Genomic DNA, 23,291 nt, shown 5'->3' on the forward strand with positions numbered 1-23,291 from the left:
TGTCTATACTTTTCGAGCTGCTCACTTGTGAGGACACTTGTAATTACTTTGTTTGCCCCTATTGGATTCCCGAATGAATGTGCCCTAACTTTATTTATATCGGCATCCTGCAACATCCGTTCCTTTGGAGCATCGATGGGCTGCAATATGAATTACATAAATGGAACTGACATCAACGATTTAATCATACCCTATTTTCCACCCTAACTTGATAATAATAATTTCCAACTAAATCTTAAGACATATAGGTTCACATTTTTGCACAAGTGGTAATTATCGATGAAACCATCGGTAATCAACCTACAATGAACTAAAAAAAAAGCCCGATGGCCTATCGGCAATTATCGATGGCCATCGGGTGAAGTTTTTCTTCAGTTTTCACATTCATGAATAAATACTGTCACATGTCTTATCATTTACCGCACAAAACAACATAAATGAATATAAAACTTACCATATCAGATGGGGGAGAGGAAAGTGGAACGTGCCCTCGAAGTTTGGTGCTTTCCGTCTTAGATTTGGATTTCTGCCTAGTAGTACGTTGATGCTTAGAGTCGGGTGCTGCTGTGCTACCACCGCGTCTCTTACTTTCCACCTTCTTAACTCCCTTCTTCGGTTGACGTCGCAAGTTCCTCTTTGGTGCCATTATAAAGTACAACCTACAAATGTACATTGACAACATTAATAAACTTTTATCTACCTTTAACAACATTGTCAACTATGTATACATACATGTATAAATATCCGCAATCCTCAATTTCATACGCTCTCTTCCTAAGGATATTGTGCATGCCATAACATTTACTGAACATTTAATGTATAGCAGTGTGCATGCCATCTAAATCTTTCTATCTTCTTCTTCTTTAATTTTTTATTTTTTTCTTTTTTGGGGATAAAGTGTTTGCGTGTTTGCTTCTAGCTAAGCATGTACCTAAAATTTTATGCATCGATCTTCTCTCTCTCTTTCCCTCTCTCTCTCTCTCTCTATATATATATATATATATCTATACCTTTAGAAAGTACTAACTCTGGAATTCTCAACTTCAATTCTAATTAATCATAATGTATTTTTCTCTTATCTCCATGTACTGATTTTTAGTAATAAATTACCCTAGCAAAAAGGAAGAAGAAAAAACTTAAAAGAAAAAAGAAGGTCTGAAAAGCAACTAAGATTTCTAATGCAGCTATAGTCTAAAGTGAGGTTTTAATAGAGCAACCCACAATTGTGGCCAATTATGATGCTACATGCAGAATCAGATAAAGTGAAATATTGAAATGACTAGAGAGGAAGTAGTCAATTCACCCAAAATAGAAAAACAAGAAAGTGAAGTATAGAGGTGGAAGACTAGATAGAAGCGACGCAACAGACAGATTGTTATAAGCCAATCAAAAGTAGTCCTTAGACTGTATATATACATATCATATTCATGTTATATTTAATTATTTCTTACCATGCAATATATGTCTAAAAAATGTGCATAGAAAGTTGCAGACTATAATCTGAACATATAGGTTAAGCTGGACTGCAACATGTCCACCACTTCTATATGAGTATGTCAACTAATGTAGCTACATCTCTTCCCCATACTGCTTGTGTTTAACCTGATTTGGTTGTAAAAGCTCAGACCTACCGACACCTATATATGCTATACAAATCATTCACTTCATATTTATTTTATCTGTATACAAATCCAAAAAGAAATATAATTAGTTTCTTAAGGGTCAAGTACGTTTTTAAAAAAATTCTTCTTTTCAACCCACAAAAGCAGTTTTCTAGACAGAGTTTGAGTATCATGCACTAGTGAGATAACACCTTTAGCTTAAGGATTTAAACTTTGATCAGGGTAAAAATCCTTATATCCCTAAGTTGTAACAAATACATATATATACATATGTTATGTTTTTTTATTACAAACTAACATTATTACAAACTAACATTATTACAAACTAACATTATTCTTCATCAAATTCATTGATTTCCCTGCCTTCATCCTTTATTTATTTTCCATGCTCAGGGATGTCTGTCGATGGAACCAAAAAAAAAACATTTTTTTATAAAAATTTTAAAAAAATATATATATTAAAAAACGACGTGTCGTTCATCCCAGACGACATGTCGTTCAATCCATCTTCAACCCTTGTCCGGGTCGACCCGAACCCGCCTAAACCAGTACCGACCCGATTCTTGACCCGGTTATTTCTTCCACCTCCGGCCACCGATCAAGGCCAAACCGGTCCCATTTTTTTCCTCTCTTCATTTCCTACTAATGCCCAATATCAATCTATCCTAAATCTTCAAAAAATAAACCCGCCTAAACCAGTACCGACCCGATTCTACACTCGGTTATTTCTTCCACCTCCGGCCACCGATCAAGGCCAAACCGGTCCCATTTTTTTCCTCTCTTCATTTCCTACTAATGCCCAATATCAATCTATCCTAAATCTTCAAAAAATATAAACACAAAAAATATAAATAAAAACCCACACTCCACGGCAACGAAAGAAATAAACACAAAGCCAAATACACACAAAAACAACCCACACCGGTCCCACGGCAACAAATAAACAAAAAGATTCAACCAATTACCTTATTCCCTGTGCTGAGATGAGATCCTAATGTTTGGCTTTTCCACGACAGCTTCGGTTTGGTTGTTTGTATTTGTGTGTTCGTGTAAAGCCGTTTGTTTGCTTTTTTTGTATTTTTGTATTTGTATGAAAGTGTAAAGACGTTTAGAAAAGGAAAAGTTGATTTTTGTTTGGTTTTAAAAATAAGAGGATATGTAAGTAATTGTTTTTTGTTTGAAGGTTATAAGGGATATTGAGGGGTAGATCAAAAAAGAAATGAATTGAGGGGGAAAAATTCATGAAGCTCGGTCCTATGGGGGTATTGGGCCAAATTCCCCTTTTATTTTTGGAAAATTTGACCCAATATCCCTTTTGAAACAGCTTGAAAATATATGCCCACTGAATTGTGAATTTTTTTTGTTTTGTCTTTTAATATCCATTATGTCTTTAAAAAACTTTTAAGAGACCCGTATATCTCTTCTCTCCTTCTTTTGCTTCTTCTTCTTCTTTCAACTCCAAACGCCTTCACTTCCATGGCCGTCATGTTCGTGCTTTTGCAAATGTTACTGCTTCTGCTGACTCTGGCAATGGCAATGGAGCCATACTAGCTCCAGAGAAGAACCCATATGTTACTCCTTATGGAAGATAGTATTTCTCTCTAGCTGCCATTGTTGGTTAAGTACTTCCCTTTTACTCTTTTTTTTTTTTTTCCCCTTCTTATGGAGAAAACGATGCTTTTTCCTCGTTAATTCTGCATTTTCTTATGAAAATGGAATATGGGTTTTAGTATGGTGTTTTTATTGAAATGGGTCTAAATTGTTTAAATTTCTTGAACTTTTTTTGGAGTTTTGGTTATTAGAGAATTTGTAGATTAATTTTGTGTTTGGGTGTGATGGCTTGGTGTTACCACAGGGGTTTCGGTAATTACCGATGAAACCTACAGTAATTTTTTCAGTAAGGACAAATTGATTACCGTAGGTTGCATCGGTAATTATCGAAGGCCCGACGGTAATAAATTATTTTGGCCAATTTGAGAACTTTTTCCGAACTTTTGGGATTTTTTCTCCTTAGGATCATTGAAGAATATATATTTTGCATGTTGTTGCATTTAACATACATTAGGGGACTTGTGGGGGCCAAAAAATTGGTAAAATATGATAATTATAGGGGTTTCGGTAATTATCGGTGAGACCTCCGATAATTTTTCCAACGACTACAAATTGATTACTGTAGGTTTCATCAGTAATTACCGAAGGCTCTATGTAATCAAATTTTCATGCCAGTTTGAGAATTTTTTTAGAACTTTTGGGGTTTTTTCTCCTTAGGATTATTGAATAATATACATTTTGTATGTTGTTGCATTTAACACACATTAGGGGACTTGTGGGGGCCAAAATATTGGTAAAATGTGATAACCATAGGGGTTTCGGTAATTACCAATGAAACCTACAGTAATTTTTCCAATAACTACAAATTGATTACCGTAGGTTTCATCAATAATTACCAAAGGTCCTATGGTAATCAAATATTTATGTCAGTTTGAGAACTTTTTAAGAACTTTTAGGGTTTTTTCTCTTTAGGATCATTGAAAAATGTATATTTTGCATGTTGTTGCATTTAACACACATTAGGGGACTTGTGGGGGTAAAAATTTGGTTAAATGTGATAACTATAGGGGTTTCGGTAGTTACCGATGAAACCTAAGGTAATTTTTCTAGCAACTACAAATTGATTACTGTAGGTTTCATTGGTAATTATCGAAGGCCCTACAGTAATCAAATTTTTGTTCCAATTTGAGAACATTTTTAGAATGTTTGGGGTTTTTTCTCCTTAGGATCATTGAAAAATGTATATGTTACATGTTTTTGCAATTAACACACATTAGGGGATTTATGCGGGCCAAAAAATTGGTAAAATGTGATAACCATAAGGGTTTCGGTAATTACCGATGAAACCTATGGTAATTGTTCCAGCAACTACAAATTGATTACCGTAGGTTTCATTGGTAATTACCGAAGGCCCTACGGTAATCAAATTTTTGTGCTAATTTGAGAACATTTTCAGAACGTTTGGGGTTTTTTCTCCTTAGGATCATTGAAGAATGTATATTTTGCATGTTGTTGCATTTAACACACATTAGGGACTTGTGGGGGCCAAAATATGATTACCATAGGGGTTTCGGTAATTACCAATGAAACTTACGGTAAGTTTTCCAGCAACTACAAATTGAATGTTTTCACTTATTAATGTCATTTTGTCTTTTACTTTGTCAACATTTATCATTAATAAAGCTAGATTTAGCATGTTATCAGTGGAAACACACACGATTGAAGTTGTCGGATGGAATTGTGGTGATTCTTTTACGACGGTGGACAAATGTCAATTACCGACGATGCATCGGTAATTACCATTGGGCAGTAATAACATCCATGAAACAGTAAGAAACCTACAAAAAACTGAACACAGAATGATATTTTAGAAATACAATACAACAGATGACTTTGCCAACAAAACAACACATAAAACCAATGTCTATTATGCCAAAACACATGTTATGCGGTTGAGCTACTAATTGCATTCCTTACTGCATTGCATAACACACGCATACTGCATAACATGCCCCCATTGTCTTTTATTCACCATCATTCATAAAGTTTTCCAGCAAGGTTGGTAATCTTGTAAGGTTGCAAAAAAAAGAGGTAGATTATTGACGGTTCGCCCATTGGTAATCTTATTCAATTCTAATTTTTGAATATTTTTTGATCATATTTTTGTGTGTTTTCTTTTGTTTACCATGATTCTCATCATAAAATGAAGTTACATTGAGCACAAGTCTTGGTGTAAATAAACGTTATCAAAGTGTATAAGAATTAAGCCTTGGCATGTTTACAAGTTAGGTTCTGCTCAGCATAAGGTCAAAATGTAGTTATTTTTACCACCTCACCAGAAATGAAGGCATTTGCAAAGGACCCCAGCAATAAAGCAATGACACTCAAGGATGTTTTAGGATTCAAAGCATGTTGCGTGGAGATTAATAAACAAAATAACTGAAGCAGATCAGAGTGTATAAGAATAATATAGAAAACATATTAAAGTGAACTCCCATTATTTGCTTATAATGTACAGAAGTATTATACAATAACATCATTGAAAAGGAACAAATACTACTTGGACATGAATCATAACTACACTAGTGCTCATTATTTTACTAAAAGTGGTAACAACTCATCGTTAAGGCACAGTAAAAAAGATGTAGGGTCATTATCAAAACTTCATCTTTGGAAAATTATAAACATATATATACAAGCAGGAAAGCTGGCTTTCCATAAAATTATTGCTCTTCACTAACTTCAAAAGAATGATCTAGCTACTAGATATGAGCTGTTCAGGATGTTAAACATTCCAACATATTGTATTGCTACTGGCTTGCAATCACGTTAAATAGAAGCTTCAAACTTTTCCATGTCTGTGTTGCTGCCTTATTCTACACCTCTCACATCATCTCAGATACCTGCATCTGGAGGAAACCGAGGAGAGCACATTTTAAATTTAAGGAATAAAAACAAGCAACTGCTTTTTTCACCTAAACAATTAACAGCCAGTCCTCTAGTGGTCATATCCTCTTAATGCCTCAAGGATTTTATCCACCCATCTACCACCAAAAAAAAAATTATATCAGGTAGCATGTTCAAATAATTGATCATAATCACATAAAAGCAAGCACGTATATTCTTCTGGTCAGGTACAATGTGAAAATTACTAGAAGGAATCCCACTTGTAAAAAAAAAAAAATTCAACAGCTATCATTTTGTCAAATTCACAGCTGGCATGAGTAAATTCTTATAATTGACACATAATTTCTCCATTTGACCATGCCAAAAGTATAAAATAATAGAAACAGAGTAGTTCTCCATAGGGTGTGTCCTTAATTTCATCTTCTGAGGGATTTTTGATACCACCATCAGTCTAAAATGGAAATGAAGTTGTCCATTAGTATAAGAGATTGAAAACCATTGGATGGTTGTATTGCAAAGATGTAAGAGAAATCAAATAAAAGCATTAAAAAATATGGCCCTCTGACAGATCATGAAACTGGTATGCAACTTAACTATCGTCCAGGTATGTTCAGAGCCAGAACTGCCGAGTAAGGCTTCTCTTTCAAGATGTAATGTATATAATTTCTTGGAATTCTATCTTCGAAGAAACAAGAGCATGCCTACAACAGGACAGTGAAATGAGAAAAGGTAAAACTAAACATTTCGGAATATTCAGTCAGAATGAGGACACAAATGAAGGTGCAACTCATACCTTCCTAGATGCATAGATGCAATAGGTCCTCCATATCCAAACATGCCAAAAAAGGGCTGCATAACCAAGATGTACTTAAAAGATAAATTTCAACGAGTAAAAACTAAGAAGACAGTGGACATAGGACATAGGACATAACGTACAAACAAATTGTACTTTGAATATGGAGGAAGAAATGCATGCTAATAAATGATCAAGAGAAATAGAAAATAAGATAAAGTACATGTAGGAAATAAGAGGTAGACTTCTCTTTATATTAGAATGAAACATACATGCACAAGCTACAAAAGTCAATGTCTCGTTTTCACCATATAAATAAGTGTATGCACAAGATAAACGCAAAATAAAAAGATATTGAAAACAGATTTTACCATAAGGTATGGAGGTTTTAACCCTATTGCCTATCCTTTCGAAGACCTGTGAAGTGGTGCACCCATCTTTACCCTATATAGAATATATGTAAATGACGCCATTTGAGGAACACAAAAACCTCATAGAATATGGAAATCAGAATTTGAAAAAAACACTTATTATCATAATAAAAATAATGAAAAGTGTATTTTCTTGTCACGTTGCTTAAGGTTTTAGTTCTTTCGCAAATTCTTCTTCTGTTTGACACTAGCATATCCACTTTATAGGGAAAACAATTTCTTTAATTCATTATGCCCCTTTGAAGTACCAATCGCTTGTTCAAGGAATTACATCAAGAATGAGTATTAAAAAGAAAATATAAGAATTGTAAGAAAAAAAGGAGTAGGAATTGGTTCAATGATCACACTATGTATATTTCATTGTTTAAAAAAAAATGTATATATATATATATAATATGGTGTGATAAGACGAAGCTTAAGGAATTTCAAATCATTTAAAGATCTTGATGTGAAAAGACATGAGCTCATAAATGCAACTAAAAAATTTATGTATTGTACAAGTAGAAAAGCATATATACAATATTAGAACTTAGTTTCTAAAAAATTGCTTTGAGGAAAAAAAAGAAAAAAGAAAAAAAAGTAAGAAAAGATACTTGTTTTCCTTACCACTTTACAATTGAATTCTCATCACTGCGATCCATTCCAGGACGAGGGTCAAATATTGAAATCCTCAATCAACAATATCCACCTTGCAAATATTTAAAGAAAATATATATTTACCATAAAGTGATACTTTAAAATGTATAAAAAATTCAAGGTGGGCAATGTAAAAAAAAAAACATGACCACTGAAGTAGGGTATAAAAATAAAAAAACAACTACAAAAGTGTTGGAAGACCAATTTTAGTAAATACATAAAGTTAAGTTGCTAGGCATCAAAATATAATTCAAGGAAACCAGGGATATGTAGCACAATTATTCGAGAAATATGCACAAATCACAGATAATTTCTATCCAATTGAAGGATAAACAGAAAAGTTAATAGTAAATAAGAAGGTATCAAAAGACCAGTTTATTTAATATAGAACCCAGTAATTTAACTTTTTAACCTTGATAGAAATTCAAGTTGATATATAAATTAGGAATAGAAAAGAGCTTAATTCCAATAATCAATATATTACATGGGGACCGCATAAATAATCATAGCCCAAATTACACAATTGCCTAATTTGCAAGTTTCATAGGCAAAGTAAATAATAAGTCATTTTAGTTCACACTCTGCCTTCGTAACATAATATCTTTTAAAATGAAAATCAAGCAAGAAATCAATAAAATGTCATTTAACATAGAGCAAGCATGCAAAGGACATAAAGTAAGCATAAAAAGGTTATCCAGTTAACACTTATCATAATAAGACCCACCTAATAAGTCTTCGATCACTTTCATTGTTTGACCATACTGCTTGCAAGGAATTATCTTGGTATATGATCAGATTAGCGTAAATACCTAACTGGAAACCAAATTGAAAACACAATGGATCATTTTTTAAAGCTATGACAAAAAAACCTTAAAATAAGATAGGCAAGAGCAGTCTCCTTCACTGTGCTCTCTTCCTTGCTCGCCATTACTTCACCGTTTCCTCTCTCTCTCTCTCTCTCTCTCTCTCTCTCTCTGTTTTTATTTTGTTTGGGATCTGACCGCTTCAATTCAGTGTCTAATGCTCACACATTTGAATACTTAAACACCGTCATCGATTACGTTTAAATCGGAAATTCAAAACTCAAACCCTAACCCTAAATCTAGTGTTTTTAGGGGAAGGGTGAGGAAGGAGAAGAGAAGAGCAGGCGAAGATTTTGAAGGAGTATGACTCGAAGGGAAGTGAAAGAAAGAAAAAAACAGAGAAGGGAACAATGGACTTTTCGTTTAATTTGTTTTTGATATCTCAAAAGGGTATTATAGGAATATTAAAAAATAAAAAGGCAAAACAAAAAGATTTAGAATCGAGTGGATAGATATCATTAGGAGGACTCCAACAGGGGTAAAGGGCCAAATTCCCCTTTATTTTTTTCCGAATTGACAAGATCCCAAACCCTTTTAGTATGGTCAACACTAGCTTCTGGAAGACAAAAGATCCAGCCTGGTTGATCCATGGGCATGAAATTTGTCTTCTGTGTTTTTGTGATTGCATATCAATCTTCAAACAAGATTAGAATTTTTTTTTTATTCTCTGATTAATGAAAATATTAGTTAATTTTTTTAATTTTTAAACTTTATATTAGTCAATGTTCAATTTTAAAATTAACTTGGAAATTTAATTATTGTGAAACAAAATATAAGTTAATGGAAGCAATATATAAAACAATTTAAATTAGGCTCAATGTATAAATTTTAACTATATTGCAGAATACAAACCCAAAAAATGTTTATAAAGTCCCATAAAAGTAGAAAAATCTTATTCACACTGTTTGATTAATACCCAAGACATCGAGCAATACTTATGCACCATGACTAGTTAGGAATCCTAAGGACCAAACGACATTGTATTATCATTACATGTAGTTTGGTTTGCATCAATATGATTGCCCGTTTAGATAATGATATCTGTCCACCCCACCAAGTTTCTTAATTTTGTTTCCTTATCTGTCAAATTAATTCTCTCACAATGTTTTGAAGTTTATCAACAATAACTTTGCGGTTAGTTGAATGCCACCATTAGGGTATAAAATTCCTTATACCATACTACATATAATGCAATCTATCACCAAACTCTAATATATTTTGAAATCTAAAAGCAACACCCTTATACAAATGGCAATGGAGTGGGCCGGGGCGGGGTGGCCCCATTGGTACCCCTCTCTATCCCTTAAAAACCAGCCACTCGGCTTGTAATCGGATATTTTTGAACTCGGAAGGGTGGGAATTCTCTGATAAGGAAATGAAGCGCTTCAAATTGCCTATTTCCCCACTATAAAATAAACACAAAACTAATTAAAAATAATTTACCAAAATTTATTTAAACATTAAGAATATATTGTATATTCATAAAATATAGTCATTTTTATAATATAAACCTATGATTAATATCAAAAATATATATCAAATATAAATATAAATATAATATATATATATATATATATATATATGTATATAGTACAAGACCTTGACCAGGGGCAAGGTTTTCTGCCTCACACCACCCTCTCTTTATTTTCTATTTTTATTTTATTTTCAGATCGAAATTTGTTACTTGTATTAATTTATGGATTCAAATTGAATAAAGTTTATTGTTTTATTTTACTTTCCATCTTTTCTTTTTATTTCTTTACTTTCCTAGTATTGAATATTTATCATCTGCATTGAATTTGAAAGTAGCTGATATTAAGATGATTATTGGATCAAAATTAACATTTTACCAAAATCAGTAAGAAAAGGAAGAAGAAGATCATATTTAACTTGAGTAGTCTGTGTAGAGATATTGACCTCAGGACTGCATGAAGTTTCAGTGGTGCGTATAAGCATGCATTCAAGAAACAAGTTCATCTAACTTTCATATTAAGCATGCATTCAAGTAACATGGAAATGAATGATCAAACTTGAAATTTGACAGTCCCACAACATAGATAGCGCCAAGAAACAAGTAATTGAACAATAAAAATGGCTTAATCAATGAATAAGAATATGCATTCACCATTGAAGATTCAACATACAAGCAATTGAAGCAACAAATTGTTAATCCATTAAAGTAATACAGAGGGGAAAAAAGCCTAATTCAGATTAGGAAACAGAAGTTAAGAGAAAAGGGAAAAGCAGAGGGATCAACCAACAATGTTGGTGAGTTGGAGCAAGAGAGATTGTGGTAGGCCTTTAATCAGACAAACTTTTTAATTGAGGGCACTCCATAATATTGGGACAAAACAGATTTTTCTAAGAACACAATAAACTACAGAAAAGCTAAGAACTTAATTGTTCATGAACTTCAAAAAAAGTTTTCTTTGTTTTAGAAACTACATTTGATGACAATTTTTGTTATTTTTGAAAACTAAAAAATAGTTTTTGTTTTTCCATTGCCATAAGGGCTAAGCCATTGCATAAACAAAAATACCATCTGTAATCCTCTATAGAATACAATGACACATACTTCTTACGTAAATAACATCAAAAGAAGAAAAGCCATTTTTTCATTAACATGCACTTTTGAAGATTCAAACAAAGGACACAAATTAAGATAGGAAATAGACATTGTTCAATATAACTCAAGCTTAAAGAACTATCAATTATTTTAATTAAAGAGACAGTATTTAGCACGCCGATGAGAATATTGAGACTTTGATTCAACAATAGCTACAATAACATATACCAATTAGTTATGAACACAATCGATATGCCTGCAACCCCCTGATATGTTTGATAAATACACTTTGAACAGTAAGTAATCAAAAAGAAAACAGAGTAAAAGAAGATGTTTGTGAATTTTCTGGATTGGTTCACTCAACTAGAAATATATCACTTCGGTATAATTTCAACAAAGAATCATACTTTTCATTGCAAGATTATACAAATGAGGGTCAACGATCATTCCATACCCTGACAAAGTTAACATAAATAAGGTGAATCAAAGAATTAACAGTACATGTCTGATAAGATAAGAGTGATTTTAAATCTTCAAGCCACCAAAATCCCTGAAAATATGTAAATGTAGAAATAACAATTCGTACTTCACAAAACTAAAAGAAAAATATAGAAATAACTGGTCTAGTGCACGTGGCTAGCAAAGCATATTTGATTTGCATCTGTTGCCATCTTGCAGGATATCTAAAACCAAGGAAGCCAAGAAAAATAGGAAGCCAAGACCAGAAAAGCTCAGTTGTAAAATCCTCACGCATATCTCCAATGGCAATTGATATCCCCTGAAATTGCATGCATAAATTGAATGAGTATCTCCACAAATACCTCAAAAAATATGACCTTTTGACATTTTTCTTGAAGAACTCCAAGCACCAAATGATTTGTAATAACAAACAGTTTCCCTAGCAACTTCATGGGTGCAGTCATAGAAATGATATAGTGTGGAACCAAATAAAAGTCAATTGCCATGCTTTATTGGACAAGAGTAAAGTGCCATGCAGTGGATGCGAAACAGACTTTCTGAACAAATAAATAAGCTACAAAAAAGCTAGGATCTCATTTGTCCAAGAATTTTAAAACCAGTTTTCAGGTTTTAAAAACAACATTTCTTAAAGTTTTTTTTTTCTGTTTTTAAACCCCCCCACCCCACCACCACCCCCCCCCCCCCCAAAAAAAAAAAAGAAGAGGTTTTTTCCTACATGGTCAAACATGGCCATAGAAATACCATCTGTACAAACTGTGTATTTCTTTAAGTGGTGCATTGAACTTAAAAACAACCAATGCAAGCCACAAGGCCAAAATTAACATTGAAATGTATGAAAGAAACTATCAAGCCCCTGCTAAATAAATGCACACCATTAGAATAGTTAGCAACTGAAAAGAAACAGCGAAACCAAACTAATCAGCTTAGCAGAGAACAGAAAACAGAGTAAAAGATCTCCTGTTCCCAAGTACAGAGAAAAAAAGATCAATATGTTGTTTGAAGACAAAAATTACTCACATTCATTTACACATGTCAAACATACACCACTACTCTCTCCATATTAAACGGGCTCATGGTCGATATGAATTCTGGGGATGTGAGAAATTATGTTCCAGTCTTTCCCTTTCTCTCTTTGGCACCTTTTTTTGAGAGCAGGACATTCATTAATAGTTAAGCAAGTAAGAGAGGCAGGAAATCGCGGCAGTTTCTTTAACTTGGGGCACTCCTTGATGATTAAGGATTTGAGAGAGGTGAGTTGTTGAAGCTCCTTCATATTCAGTCTCTTAAGACATGCAAGTGGACCAATGCTAAGCCAGGTAAGAGAGGGAGGCAGCAAACCCTGAAGGATCAATATTGATCAGAAGATTCTAGAAGTAACTAGTATATTTGATATACTTGGTTGGAAGTAGAGCATTGGAATTTGTGAAAAAAAAATATCTAAAATTGAGGATGAGAGCAAGGACATAGTGGAGAAGTCTAGAAGCTTTAAGTAGGCCAAAGCAACTGACTTTGTCAAGTATAAAAGGAAGCTTTGGCTTCCATGCTTGGTGAGCTACACAAGTGAGCTCCAAGGAGGCTCTCGGTTGGTGTGAGTGAAAGAGCTACTCAATTGAGTAGAGTAGGCTCCTAGAGAGAGAAAGAGAGAGAGAGAGAGAGCTCTCATGTTATAGTTAGTAAATAATGTTAGGTGTTTATGTGTTGGTGTCTAAAAGGTTATCATGTGTGTGAGTCCTGCTGCATATATGAGTATTTTACAATGTGTTTATGTATTTGTTTTTTTTTTAAAATTATTAATATAAGAGAATTGATTTATTTTCTCCCCCAACAAACCCTTGTCCGGAAACGATTTCACATTTGCATATGATCCATCATCTCTGATATCAAAGAATTCAAGAGCTTGGAGTGCTTACAAATTCCAGTCATTTCTGTTTTTAATCAGTGAGGTGCAGTTGGAAACCAAAAGTCCATTCAGTTTAGAAGGCAGACCTCCTTCAGGAAATAACTCCATATTTGGACAATCAAGGATCCATAGGCGTTCCAAAGATGGGAGGAGGTCATGCATTCGTCCTTGCAACTTCTTCAGGTTCTTGCAATATTCAACAGTAAGAGAATTCAGATCCGGCGCATTCAGTTCGGCTTTAGGGAAATATGTGAAATTTTGGCAATCTTTGATGCAAAAACTACGTAGTTTTGGTAATGTTGGCGCCTCCGAGGCTCTGCCAAATTTTAGAGTGGTTAGTTCGGGGCAGCTTTGGATGTCCAAAGATTTGAGAGAAGTGAGTTGTTGAAGCTGCTTCATGTCCAGTTCCTTAAGGCTTGCAAGTGGGCCAATGCGAAGTGAGGTAAGGCAAGAAGGCAGCAAACCCATCTCCGGAAACGACTCCATATTTGCATCTGATTCATCTCTGATATCAAAGTATTCAAGAGCTGAGAGTGTTTGCAGATTCCACTCCATTCGGTTTGCAGTCAGTTTACTGCATTTGTCAACCAAAAGTCCATTCAGATTAGAGGGCAGACCTCCCGCAGGAAATGACTCAACCTGAGGACAATTGATGATCAACAGTTTTTTCAAAGATGGGAGCAAATAAGGCATTTGTCCAGGCAGCTTGGTCAGTTTCTCACAACCTTCAACTGTAAGAGAATTCAGATTAGGGGCTCTCAATCTGCCTTCGTTGAAAGATATAAACTTTGGGCAACCTTTAATGAACAAACTACTAAGAGATAATGATTTTCCAGCATCTTTGATATCTTTTAGATTTCCACACGCTACAAGATCGAGATGCACGATGTTGGGAAGGGAATGCAGGGGAAAGGATTATAGGTTCTGGCAATTCTTGAGGGAAGTGGGCAGAAACTCTGCAGGGAAGCTGATTGCGGAACCACTACTGTGAAAATTTTGCAAACGATGGAGAGCCGTAGATGTTAAGAGTGGTGATGGAATTATAAGTTTTGTTAAAGATGGAAGGTTCTGAGGCAAATGCACGGTAATTAGCCTATCACAATCACTTATGCAGAGCTCTCGGAGCTTAGGAAAAACTTCACCATCTTTAACTCCAACCCAAGTTGAATTCCATTCTTTCCAGGCTGACATTGAAGAGAAACTTAAGGATTCCAACGATGCAGATTTACCATTAGTCCCGTAAAACTCTTTACTCACAATTACAACTCCATCAAGTTGTTTGATATAAAGAGTTTTGAGGGAGGGCAGTTTTCCAAGCGCTGGCAAAGATCGGCAATGTCTACATCTTTCAAGTTTTATAGATACTATGCTGCTAATGGTATTAGGATTCTGAAAACAGTTTGGGAATTCCATATCTCTGTATCGAATGATATTAAGCCTTTTCAACTCTGTGCCAGACAATAGCTCTTCAAGAACACCCTTGTCATCTTCTGGATCTTCAGTATCACGGCTCCAAGAAAACGTCAACTCTTCAAGCTTCTTCTTGTTCGCCAGCCTAACTTTTGATGCATCTTCACCATTTGCAACATTCTCTAAATTCTCGAGGCAAACATTTCCTCTGAGCTCCAAAAGCTCCCCTAACTCTCCTATCTTGGCTCCATATTTTCCCACAACGAAACTAGTCAATGTTTGGACACTTTTCAGTCTGCCTATTTGTCTTGGGATCTCTTTTATGGTGTGGCACCCACCAATATCAAGATGCCGCAAGTTAAGGAGACGATGAATGTTATTGGGTAGCTGAGTGAGTTTTCGACACCTTGATAATTTTAATATTTGTAAATTGTACAAACGACCCACTGATTTAGGCAATGTTTCGACCAAAGTGTTAGAGAGGTCAAGATAGAGAAGATACTTTAAGTCACCAATTGTCTCAGGCAACTCCTTAAAATTTTCGCACCAAGACAAACTTAGTACTCTCAAAAGCTTCATACCCGATACCAGTTGATGTACTGCTCCATTAGACAAGTAGTCGAATGAACTACTAGACGATGGCAAAAGGGTGCGTAATTGAGTTGTTCTCAAAACAAAATCCATTGTCTTATCGGATACATGCGATGCAACAACTAGATGATGCACCTTCATTGTAATTTGCTTTGAGTTGCCATCTTCTAATGTAAAATAGTGTCCCCTAGACATGTATTGAGCTAAATCATGAATAAGATCATGCATGACATGTTGTGGTTCTCCGACCACTTTAGAGAAGAAATATGAGAAGAAAAATAAAAAATAATTCTATTACCTCCTTGAAGTAGAATACAAAAATAAAAGCTTCTCTCGTGGAGATTCTCACGTGGAACCTCTCTCTACTCTGTCAAATTCTCTCTAGAATTGCTCACTCTTCTCTCAAGCTCTTTCTGGAACTTAAACACTCTCTCTCTCGGAGTTTACTCTCAATACTCCTCACTTGGGATGATATTGAGCTTGCTCTCTTGGCTTGGCTTGCATGCAACGGGATGAACCTATTTATAGGCTTACAAGGTCGGTTACATGGCCACAATCTTCAACAGCTTCTGACAGTAGCCCACAATTGTTGAGCAAGATGGAGTTCGGTGTTAAATGCAACAATGGCCATTGTCAAAGATGGTGGCTGAGCAGTCCTCACACTGTCGGTGCAGTGGTGGTGCGGCTGGACTTCACAATTCTCCCCCTCCAGCCGCATTTAAACTGATGGTCATCTGCGATCCATTCCGGTTATGTCTCTGCATAGCTTCAGCTTCTCTTGAGCAACAACTTTTGTTAGCATATCTGCTGGATTCTTTTTTGTGTGGATCTTCATCAGTTTTAGCAACTGTTGATCTATTACTTCGCGTATCCAATGATAGCGGATGTTAATGTGCTTTGTACGAGAATGATACATTGAGTTTTTGCTCAAATCCATGGCACTTTGGTTATCACAATGTATCTTGTAGTCTTCTTGCTTGATGCCCAATTCTATGAGAAAACGCTTTAACCACAGCATTTCCTTACCCGCTTCCGCTGCGACAATGTACTCTGCTTCAGTAGTGGATAAAGCAACACACTTCTGCAATCTTGACTGCCATGACACAGCTCCCCCCGCAAAAGTATAGAGATAACCTGATGTAGACTTTCTATTATCAGGGTCTTCGGCCATATCTGCATCTGTATAGCCTTCTAAGATTGGATCACCTCCCCCGTAGCACAAGCACAGCTTCGATGTACCTTTAAGATACCTGAGAATCCATTTGACTGCTTCCCAGTGTTTCTTTCCAGGATTTGAAAGAAATCTGCTCACAACACCTACTACGTGAGCAATGTCTGGTCTGGTACACACCATTGCATACATCAGACTTCCTACCGCTGAAGAATATAGTACTAAAGCCATCTCCTCTATCTCTTCTTTGGATGAGGGGCACAATCTCTTACTCAACTTAAAATGATTTGCAAGTGGAATGCTGACCGGTTTGGCTTTATCCATGTTGAATCTCTTTATCACCCATTCAACATACTTCTTTTGAGATAGCCATAACCTTCTATTCTTCCTGTCTCGGATTATTTGCATTCCCAAAATTTGTTGAGTTGGTCCTAAGTCTTTCATATCAAAGGACTTAGACAATTCTTTCTTCAGCTGACTAATCTTCATTGGATCTTGTCCAACGATCAACATGTCGTCCACATATAGCAAAAGTGCAATGAAGTTTCCACCTGAAAATTTTTGAATATAAACACACTGGTCTGCTGCAGTCCTTTTATAGCCTTGACTCACCATAAACGAGTCAAACTTCTTGTACCATTGTCTTGGTGCTTGCTTGAGGCCATACAAGCTCTTCTTCAGCTTGCATACGAGGTTTTCTTTCCCTGAAACCTCAAATCCTTCTAGCTGCTCCATGTAGATTTCCTCATGTAAATCACCGTGAAGAAATGCTATCTTCACATCCATTTGTTCAAGCTTTAGGTTTAGACTTGCTACTAAACCAAAAATGACTCGAATTGAAGTCATTTTTACCACTAGTGAAAAAATCTCATCAAAGTCAATTCCTTTCTTCTGAAGAAATCCTTTGACCACCAATCGGGCTTTGTGTTTCACCACCCTTCCGCTGCCATCTTTTTTGAGCTTGAACACCCATTTATTCTTTAGTGCCTTCTTTCCTGTTGGAAGCTCAACCAACTCATAAGTATGATTTTTCTGCAAGGATTCCATCTCATCTTGCATTGCTTACAGCCACTTTTCCTTCTCTTGATGAGAAACAGCTTCCTGGAAACTCTCTGGCTCCCCCTCTTCAGTAAGCAGAATATACTCAGATTCTGGAAATCTCTTTGATGGAATTCGGCCTCGCTCAGATCTTCGAACTTGTAAACCACTGGTTTCAGGAGATGTACCATCATCTGACCGCTGTGATGGCCTTGCAGCTGCTTGAGAGGATTGAGTCTCTCCTTGCTCAATATCCCCTTCTTCCTCCTGGTTTGCTTCTGGTATATCTTCATGCACCTCATTATCCTCTGTGGCTATTTGTGCTGGTACTGGATTAGGACAAAAATTCTCGGCACCAGAACTACAATTAGGAGACATTATGGGCTTTTCAATGTCTTCCATTGTCTGGTTTTCATAGAATACTACATCCCTGCTTCTAATAACCTTCTTTGTTTTCGGGTCCCATAACCTGTATCCGAAATCTTCATCTCCATATCCTATAAAGATGCATGGAGTAGATCTTGCATCGAGCTTCTGTCTGAGCTCCTTGGATACATGTAAATAAGCTAAACAACCAAACACTTTTAAATGAGAGTAGGAGGGAATCTTACCCGACCACACTTTCTCCAGAATTTCAAAATTCAACGGTACTGACGGTGATCTGTTGATTAAATAGCAGGCGGCACGAACAGCTTCTCCCCAGAATGGCTTTGGCAGCTTAGCCATACTGATCATACTTCTGACCTTTTCCATAATGGTTCGGTTCATTCTTTCGACTATTCCATTATGTTGTGGGGTGCGAGGGACCGTCTTCTCATGTCGAATGCCGTGTCTTCTGCAGTAGGCATCGAACTCCTTGGAAGTATACTCGCCTCCATTATCTGAGCGGAGACATTTCAGCTTCTTTCATGTTTCACGCTTTACCATGGTATGAAACAGTTTGAAGTAATCCAATACCTGGTCCTTTGTCTTCAAGAAATATACCCACACCTTCCGAGAAGCATCATCAATGAAGGTCAGGAAATACCTATTACCGCCTAGTGACTCCACCTCCATGGGACCACATACATCAGAGTGCACCAAACTGAGCAACTCTGATCTTCTTGTTGCAGAGGAACTGAAAGAGACTCTATGTTGCTTGCCAAATAAGCAGTGACTACAAGGATCTAGTGCAGCATCCTTGCAAACAGTGATAAGCTTCTTCCTTGCCAAAGTGGACAATCCTTTTTCACTCATGTGACCGAGTCTCTGGTGCCACAGATTTTGAGACGCCTCTCCTTCTGCAATATTGAGGCTATCTGCACATATCTTCACATGAGTTTTGTACAACGTTCCACAAATATGTCCTCGGGCGACAACTATGGCACCTTTCGTCATTTTCCATGTGCCTTTGCTGAAGTAGTTGTCATAGCCTTGCTTGTCTAAGGCTGCTCCCGAAAGTAGATTAAGCCGAAGGTCTGGAACATGACGAACATCCTTCAAAGTGATTGTACAACCAACATTCGTTTTTACCTGAATATCACCAGTTCCCATAATCTTTGCGAAACTGAAATTTCCCATCTTTACCATACCAAGTCTCCTGCTTTGTACGTTTTGAAGAAATCTCTGTGTGGAGTGACATGGTAGGATGCTGCAGTATCGACTACCCACTCAACATCTTGGGTTGATATATGAAGGCATGTCTCTTCTTCGGTGGAGCAGAGCGCCACTTCGCCTGTAACAGTGACTAGTGTCTCTCCATCCTTCTTCAGCTGATTACCTTGGAGTCTCTGCTCTCTCAACAACTTTCTGCAGTTCTTCTTCATGTGACCCTCCAGGCCACAATGATAGCACTTATATGATGATTTTCTGCCGTCTGTAGATCTGCCTCTGCTCTTGCTCCTGCCTCTCCCCCTATCTCGACCACCTCTTTGTTGTCTTCCTCTCTCTGTGACAAGGGCATGTGACTAATCCATGCCAATGTCCTTTCTCCTGGCCTCTTCATTAAATAGGGCATCCTTAACCATAGACATAGTAAGTTTGCCATTCAGGGCCGAATTGCTGAGAGAGACTACCAATGTCTCCCAACTGTCTGGAAGAGAGCTTAGAAGTAGGAGGGCCTGATCCTCATCCCCTAGTTGGTAATCCACAGCAGATAGTTGATTTACCAAACTCTGGAACTCACTGGTATGCTCGGCTACAGAAGTTCCACTCTGTAATTTTAGATTTACCAATCGCTTAAACAACAGGGCTTTATTCCGAGCAGTCTTGGCCTGGTACATGTCCTCCAATTTTTTCCAGAGGGCATATGCATCCGTTTCCTTCGCTACATGATGGAAGACACTGTGGTCGATCCATTGCCTGATCTGACCGATCGTTTTCTTGTTTAATTTCTTCCATTCTGCTTCTTTGCTGGGATCGGGGTTTTCTCCTTTAGCTTCTATAGGATCAAACAGATCCTTACAATTGAGGAGATCTTCCATCCGAGGTCTCCAAAGTGTATAATTTGTGGCAGTGAGCTTAACCATAGCTCCCGAAGATGATTCTTCCATTGACATTATGGCTTGACCAAAAAATGGAGCCGAATTTGGCAAAACAGAGTTAACCGTTGCGTTCGGAAAAGCCGAAAAATGGTGGACTTGACTCTTTCGGGGTCAAAATATAATTACCAGAACTTTTGGGGCAAAAATGTAATTTTATAAAACTTCTAGGTCAACCTGTAAATACAGAAACTACAGGGGTCAATATGTAATTTCCAACAATTCAGGGGCTGTTCCGTAATTTTCAAAAATTTTTGATGACGTGGCAGATTATGTTGACGTGTCAACACGTGGCAGATGACGTGTCGGCTGGCGTGGCAGATGACGTGGCTTGCTGCGCTGACGTGTCTGCTGACGTGGTCGTCTTCAACCTCTAGACGGCGCGTGCGGCGCATGAGGCGGGTGATCTGCTGCAGAAAATTTCAGGCGGCGCGTACGGAAGCGTGAGCCTCTGTGTTTCTCTCCGGCGAACTTCGTTGTTCTCGTCTTGTCGGGTACTGTCACCTGGTATTGTCAAAGTAATTATTTGAGCAACTTTGCGAAACACCAACTTGAAGAACAGAGGCTCTGTTTCTTCAAATTTTGAACCCAAGCTCTCGACCTGGAGCTCTGATACCACTTGTTATGGTTCTCCGACCACTTTAGAGAAGAAATATGAGAAGAAAAATAAAAAATAGTTCTATTACTCCCTTGAAATAGAATACAAAAATAAAAACTTCTCTCGTGGAGATTCTCACGTGGAACCTCTCTCTACTCTATCAAATTCTCTCTGGAATTGCTCACTCTTCTCTCAAACTCTCTCTGGAACTTAAACACTCTCTCTCTCGGAGTTTACTCTCAATACTCCTCACTTGGGATGATATTGAGCTTGCTCTCTTGGCTTGGCTTGCATGCAACGGGATGAACCTATTTATAAGCTTACAAGGTCGGTTGCATGGCCACAATCTTCAACAGCTTCTGACAGTAGCCCATAATTGTTGAGCAAGATGGAGTTCGGTGTTAAATGCAACAATGGCCATTGTCAAAGATGGTGGCTGAGCAGTCTTCACACTGTCGGTGCAGTGGCGGTGCGGCTGGACTTCACATGACAAAGCAAGATTCTTCTCCTCCACTTAATTCTTGGAAAAATGACCTCGATGCTAGCTCGTCGAAATATTTATAACCTACCTCTTCCATTGTTATGGAATTTCTCTTGGGTTTCTACAGAAGATTTGCCGCCATCCACAATAACACCAGCTGGTGCTTGTGAAATTCATAGCCCTTAGGAAATATTGAACAAAAAACAAAGCACCGCTTTAGGTGTAATGGAAGATAGCTGTAACTTAACATCAGAACTGGTCGAATTTTGCTGTCTTCATGTGAGAAATCGAGAATCTCACTCTTTAATATCATTTCCCATTCCTCTTTAGTTTCTTTGTAGTGCAAAAGTCCTCCAAGTGTTTCTGCAACTAAGGGCAGTCCTCCGCATTTCTTGACAATCATATCTTTAAATTTTCCTTCCAAAGTTTGGCGTACATCAGGAACCGTATGATCATCAAACGCACGCTTCGCAAACAGTTGCCAACAAGCATCAAAATTCAATTCCTTAAGATGATAAGGAGTTGAAATAGTTCCCATCATTTTGGCAACGTCTTCATGGCGTGTTGTTATAAGAATCCTGCTTCCTCGAGCCACATGTTTGAAAGGTTTACTCATGTGCTGCCAAATCTCATTCCACACGTTGTCTAACACAAGTAAAAGTTTTTTTCCCATCAGAACCTCCTTCAACATGTTTTGGAGCCAATCCAAGTCCTTGTTATCATAAGAAGAATGGGATGGATGATCAGTTACTGCTGTAAGGACTGTTTTTGTTGCCATTAAGATATCGAATCTTTCAGAAATGTAGACCCATATTTTAAGCTCAAAGTGCTCCTTAACTCTGTTATCGTTGTATAATAATTGAGCCAGGGTGGTTTTACCAACCCCTCCCATGCCAACTATTGCGAACACATGTAGGTTACTGCTATCGTCATGCTCTTCCCGCAACATCTTGACTACCTCCTTCTTATCCTCTTCTCTACGATAAACCTCAGATTCATCTACCAAAGATGTGGTTGGTTCTCTTGGTGATGCCACACCCTCTATGACTTTGAGATAAAGGAGATCCTTCTGATTTGCAATGAACTCAACCATTTCAATGATCTTCTCCATCCTCTTCTCTATACCAGAAACATTTTTCTTTAAATTGTTGCTCACCTTGCCACTTGTGCCACTTCCTGAAGATTCATCAGCTTCCAACTTGTCCAGCAAAGCATCGGTTGCAATCTCATCCAATAGATCGTCTGCATCATATGCAGCATCTTCAAGCTCCTCCAGCCATTCCTTCACTGCTGGGTTTGTGATTTGCTTCTCCTCCGCATCATTTAGCAATGCATTCACGGATATTAACCTTATCTTCAACTTCTTTAGCAGCACATGATTGAATTCCTTTCATCGAAGCAGGAAGTCCACGACCTCGGGACGAGCCAGCCTATCAAACAGCACTTGGAGGGAAGCAGAGAGAAAAGCTGCAGCCACCATTTCCAAAGGCATGTTTTCTTCTTGATTTGCAACAGCAGGGAATCAGAAACTGAAAGAAAGGTGCAATGCAAAATGGGGAAGAACTATAGCTATAGCTAGTAGCGAAAACTTTGATTTCAGAGTTGTTGTAGCTAGAGGTTGACATTGGAGAATATTATAATAAAATATTAAATTACGATTGTCATTGTCTTTAGGTTACATAACATGATGAATAATACATGTTGATGACCATATTATTGGATTATTGCACAATT

The 23,291-nt window shown here is 37.0% G+C and overlaps 2 protein-coding genes and 1 long non-coding RNA gene across 4 annotated transcripts; all 3 read right to left on the reverse strand.

The window, feature by feature from the left end:
• Window positions 1-5,630: 5,630 nt before the first annotated feature.
• Window positions 5,631-9,239, reverse strand: LOC107428186 (uncharacterized). Of its 2 annotated transcripts, XR_009635011.1 has the most exons (6): window positions 8,665-9,239; window positions 7,911-7,992; window positions 7,245-7,317; window positions 6,874-6,929; window positions 6,675-6,781; window positions 5,631-6,217 (listed from the first exon to the last, which is right to left on the reverse strand). It is a non-coding gene; the product is annotated as an uncharacterized LOC107428186 (long non-coding RNA). The 2 variants fall into 2 exon arrangements; XR_003057565.3 differs by having other exon boundaries at window positions 5,631-6,781; window positions 8,665-9,219.
• Window positions 9,240-13,755: 4,516 nt separating this feature from the next.
• On the reverse strand, window positions 13,756-15,843 carry LOC107428159 (putative disease resistance protein At3g14460). The gene is made up of 2 exons (XM_016038634.3): window positions 14,754-15,843; window positions 13,756-14,615 (listed from the first exon to the last, which is right to left on the reverse strand). The coding sequence occupies exons 1-2, from the start codon at window positions 15,841-15,843 to the stop codon at window positions 13,756-13,758; spliced, it is 1,950 nt and encodes a 649-aa protein (XP_015894120.3).
• Window positions 15,844-21,678: 5,835 nt separating this feature from the next.
• Window positions 21,679-23,049, reverse strand: LOC107428160 (putative disease resistance RPP13-like protein 1). Its single transcript, XM_016038635.3, has 2 exons — window positions 22,972-23,049; window positions 21,679-22,869 (listed from the first exon to the last, which is right to left on the reverse strand). Exons 1-2 carry the CDS (start codon window positions 23,047-23,049, stop codon window positions 21,679-21,681), a joined length of 1,269 nt encoding a protein of 422 aa, XP_015894121.3.
• Between the last annotated feature and the right edge of the window lie 242 nt (window positions 23,050-23,291).

The sequence above is a fragment of the Ziziphus jujuba genome, chromosome 12, assembly GCF_031755915.1.
Source record: "Ziziphus jujuba cultivar Dongzao chromosome 12, ASM3175591v1".
Taxonomy (NCBI): domain Eukaryota; kingdom Viridiplantae; phylum Streptophyta; class Magnoliopsida; order Rosales; family Rhamnaceae; genus Ziziphus; species Ziziphus jujuba.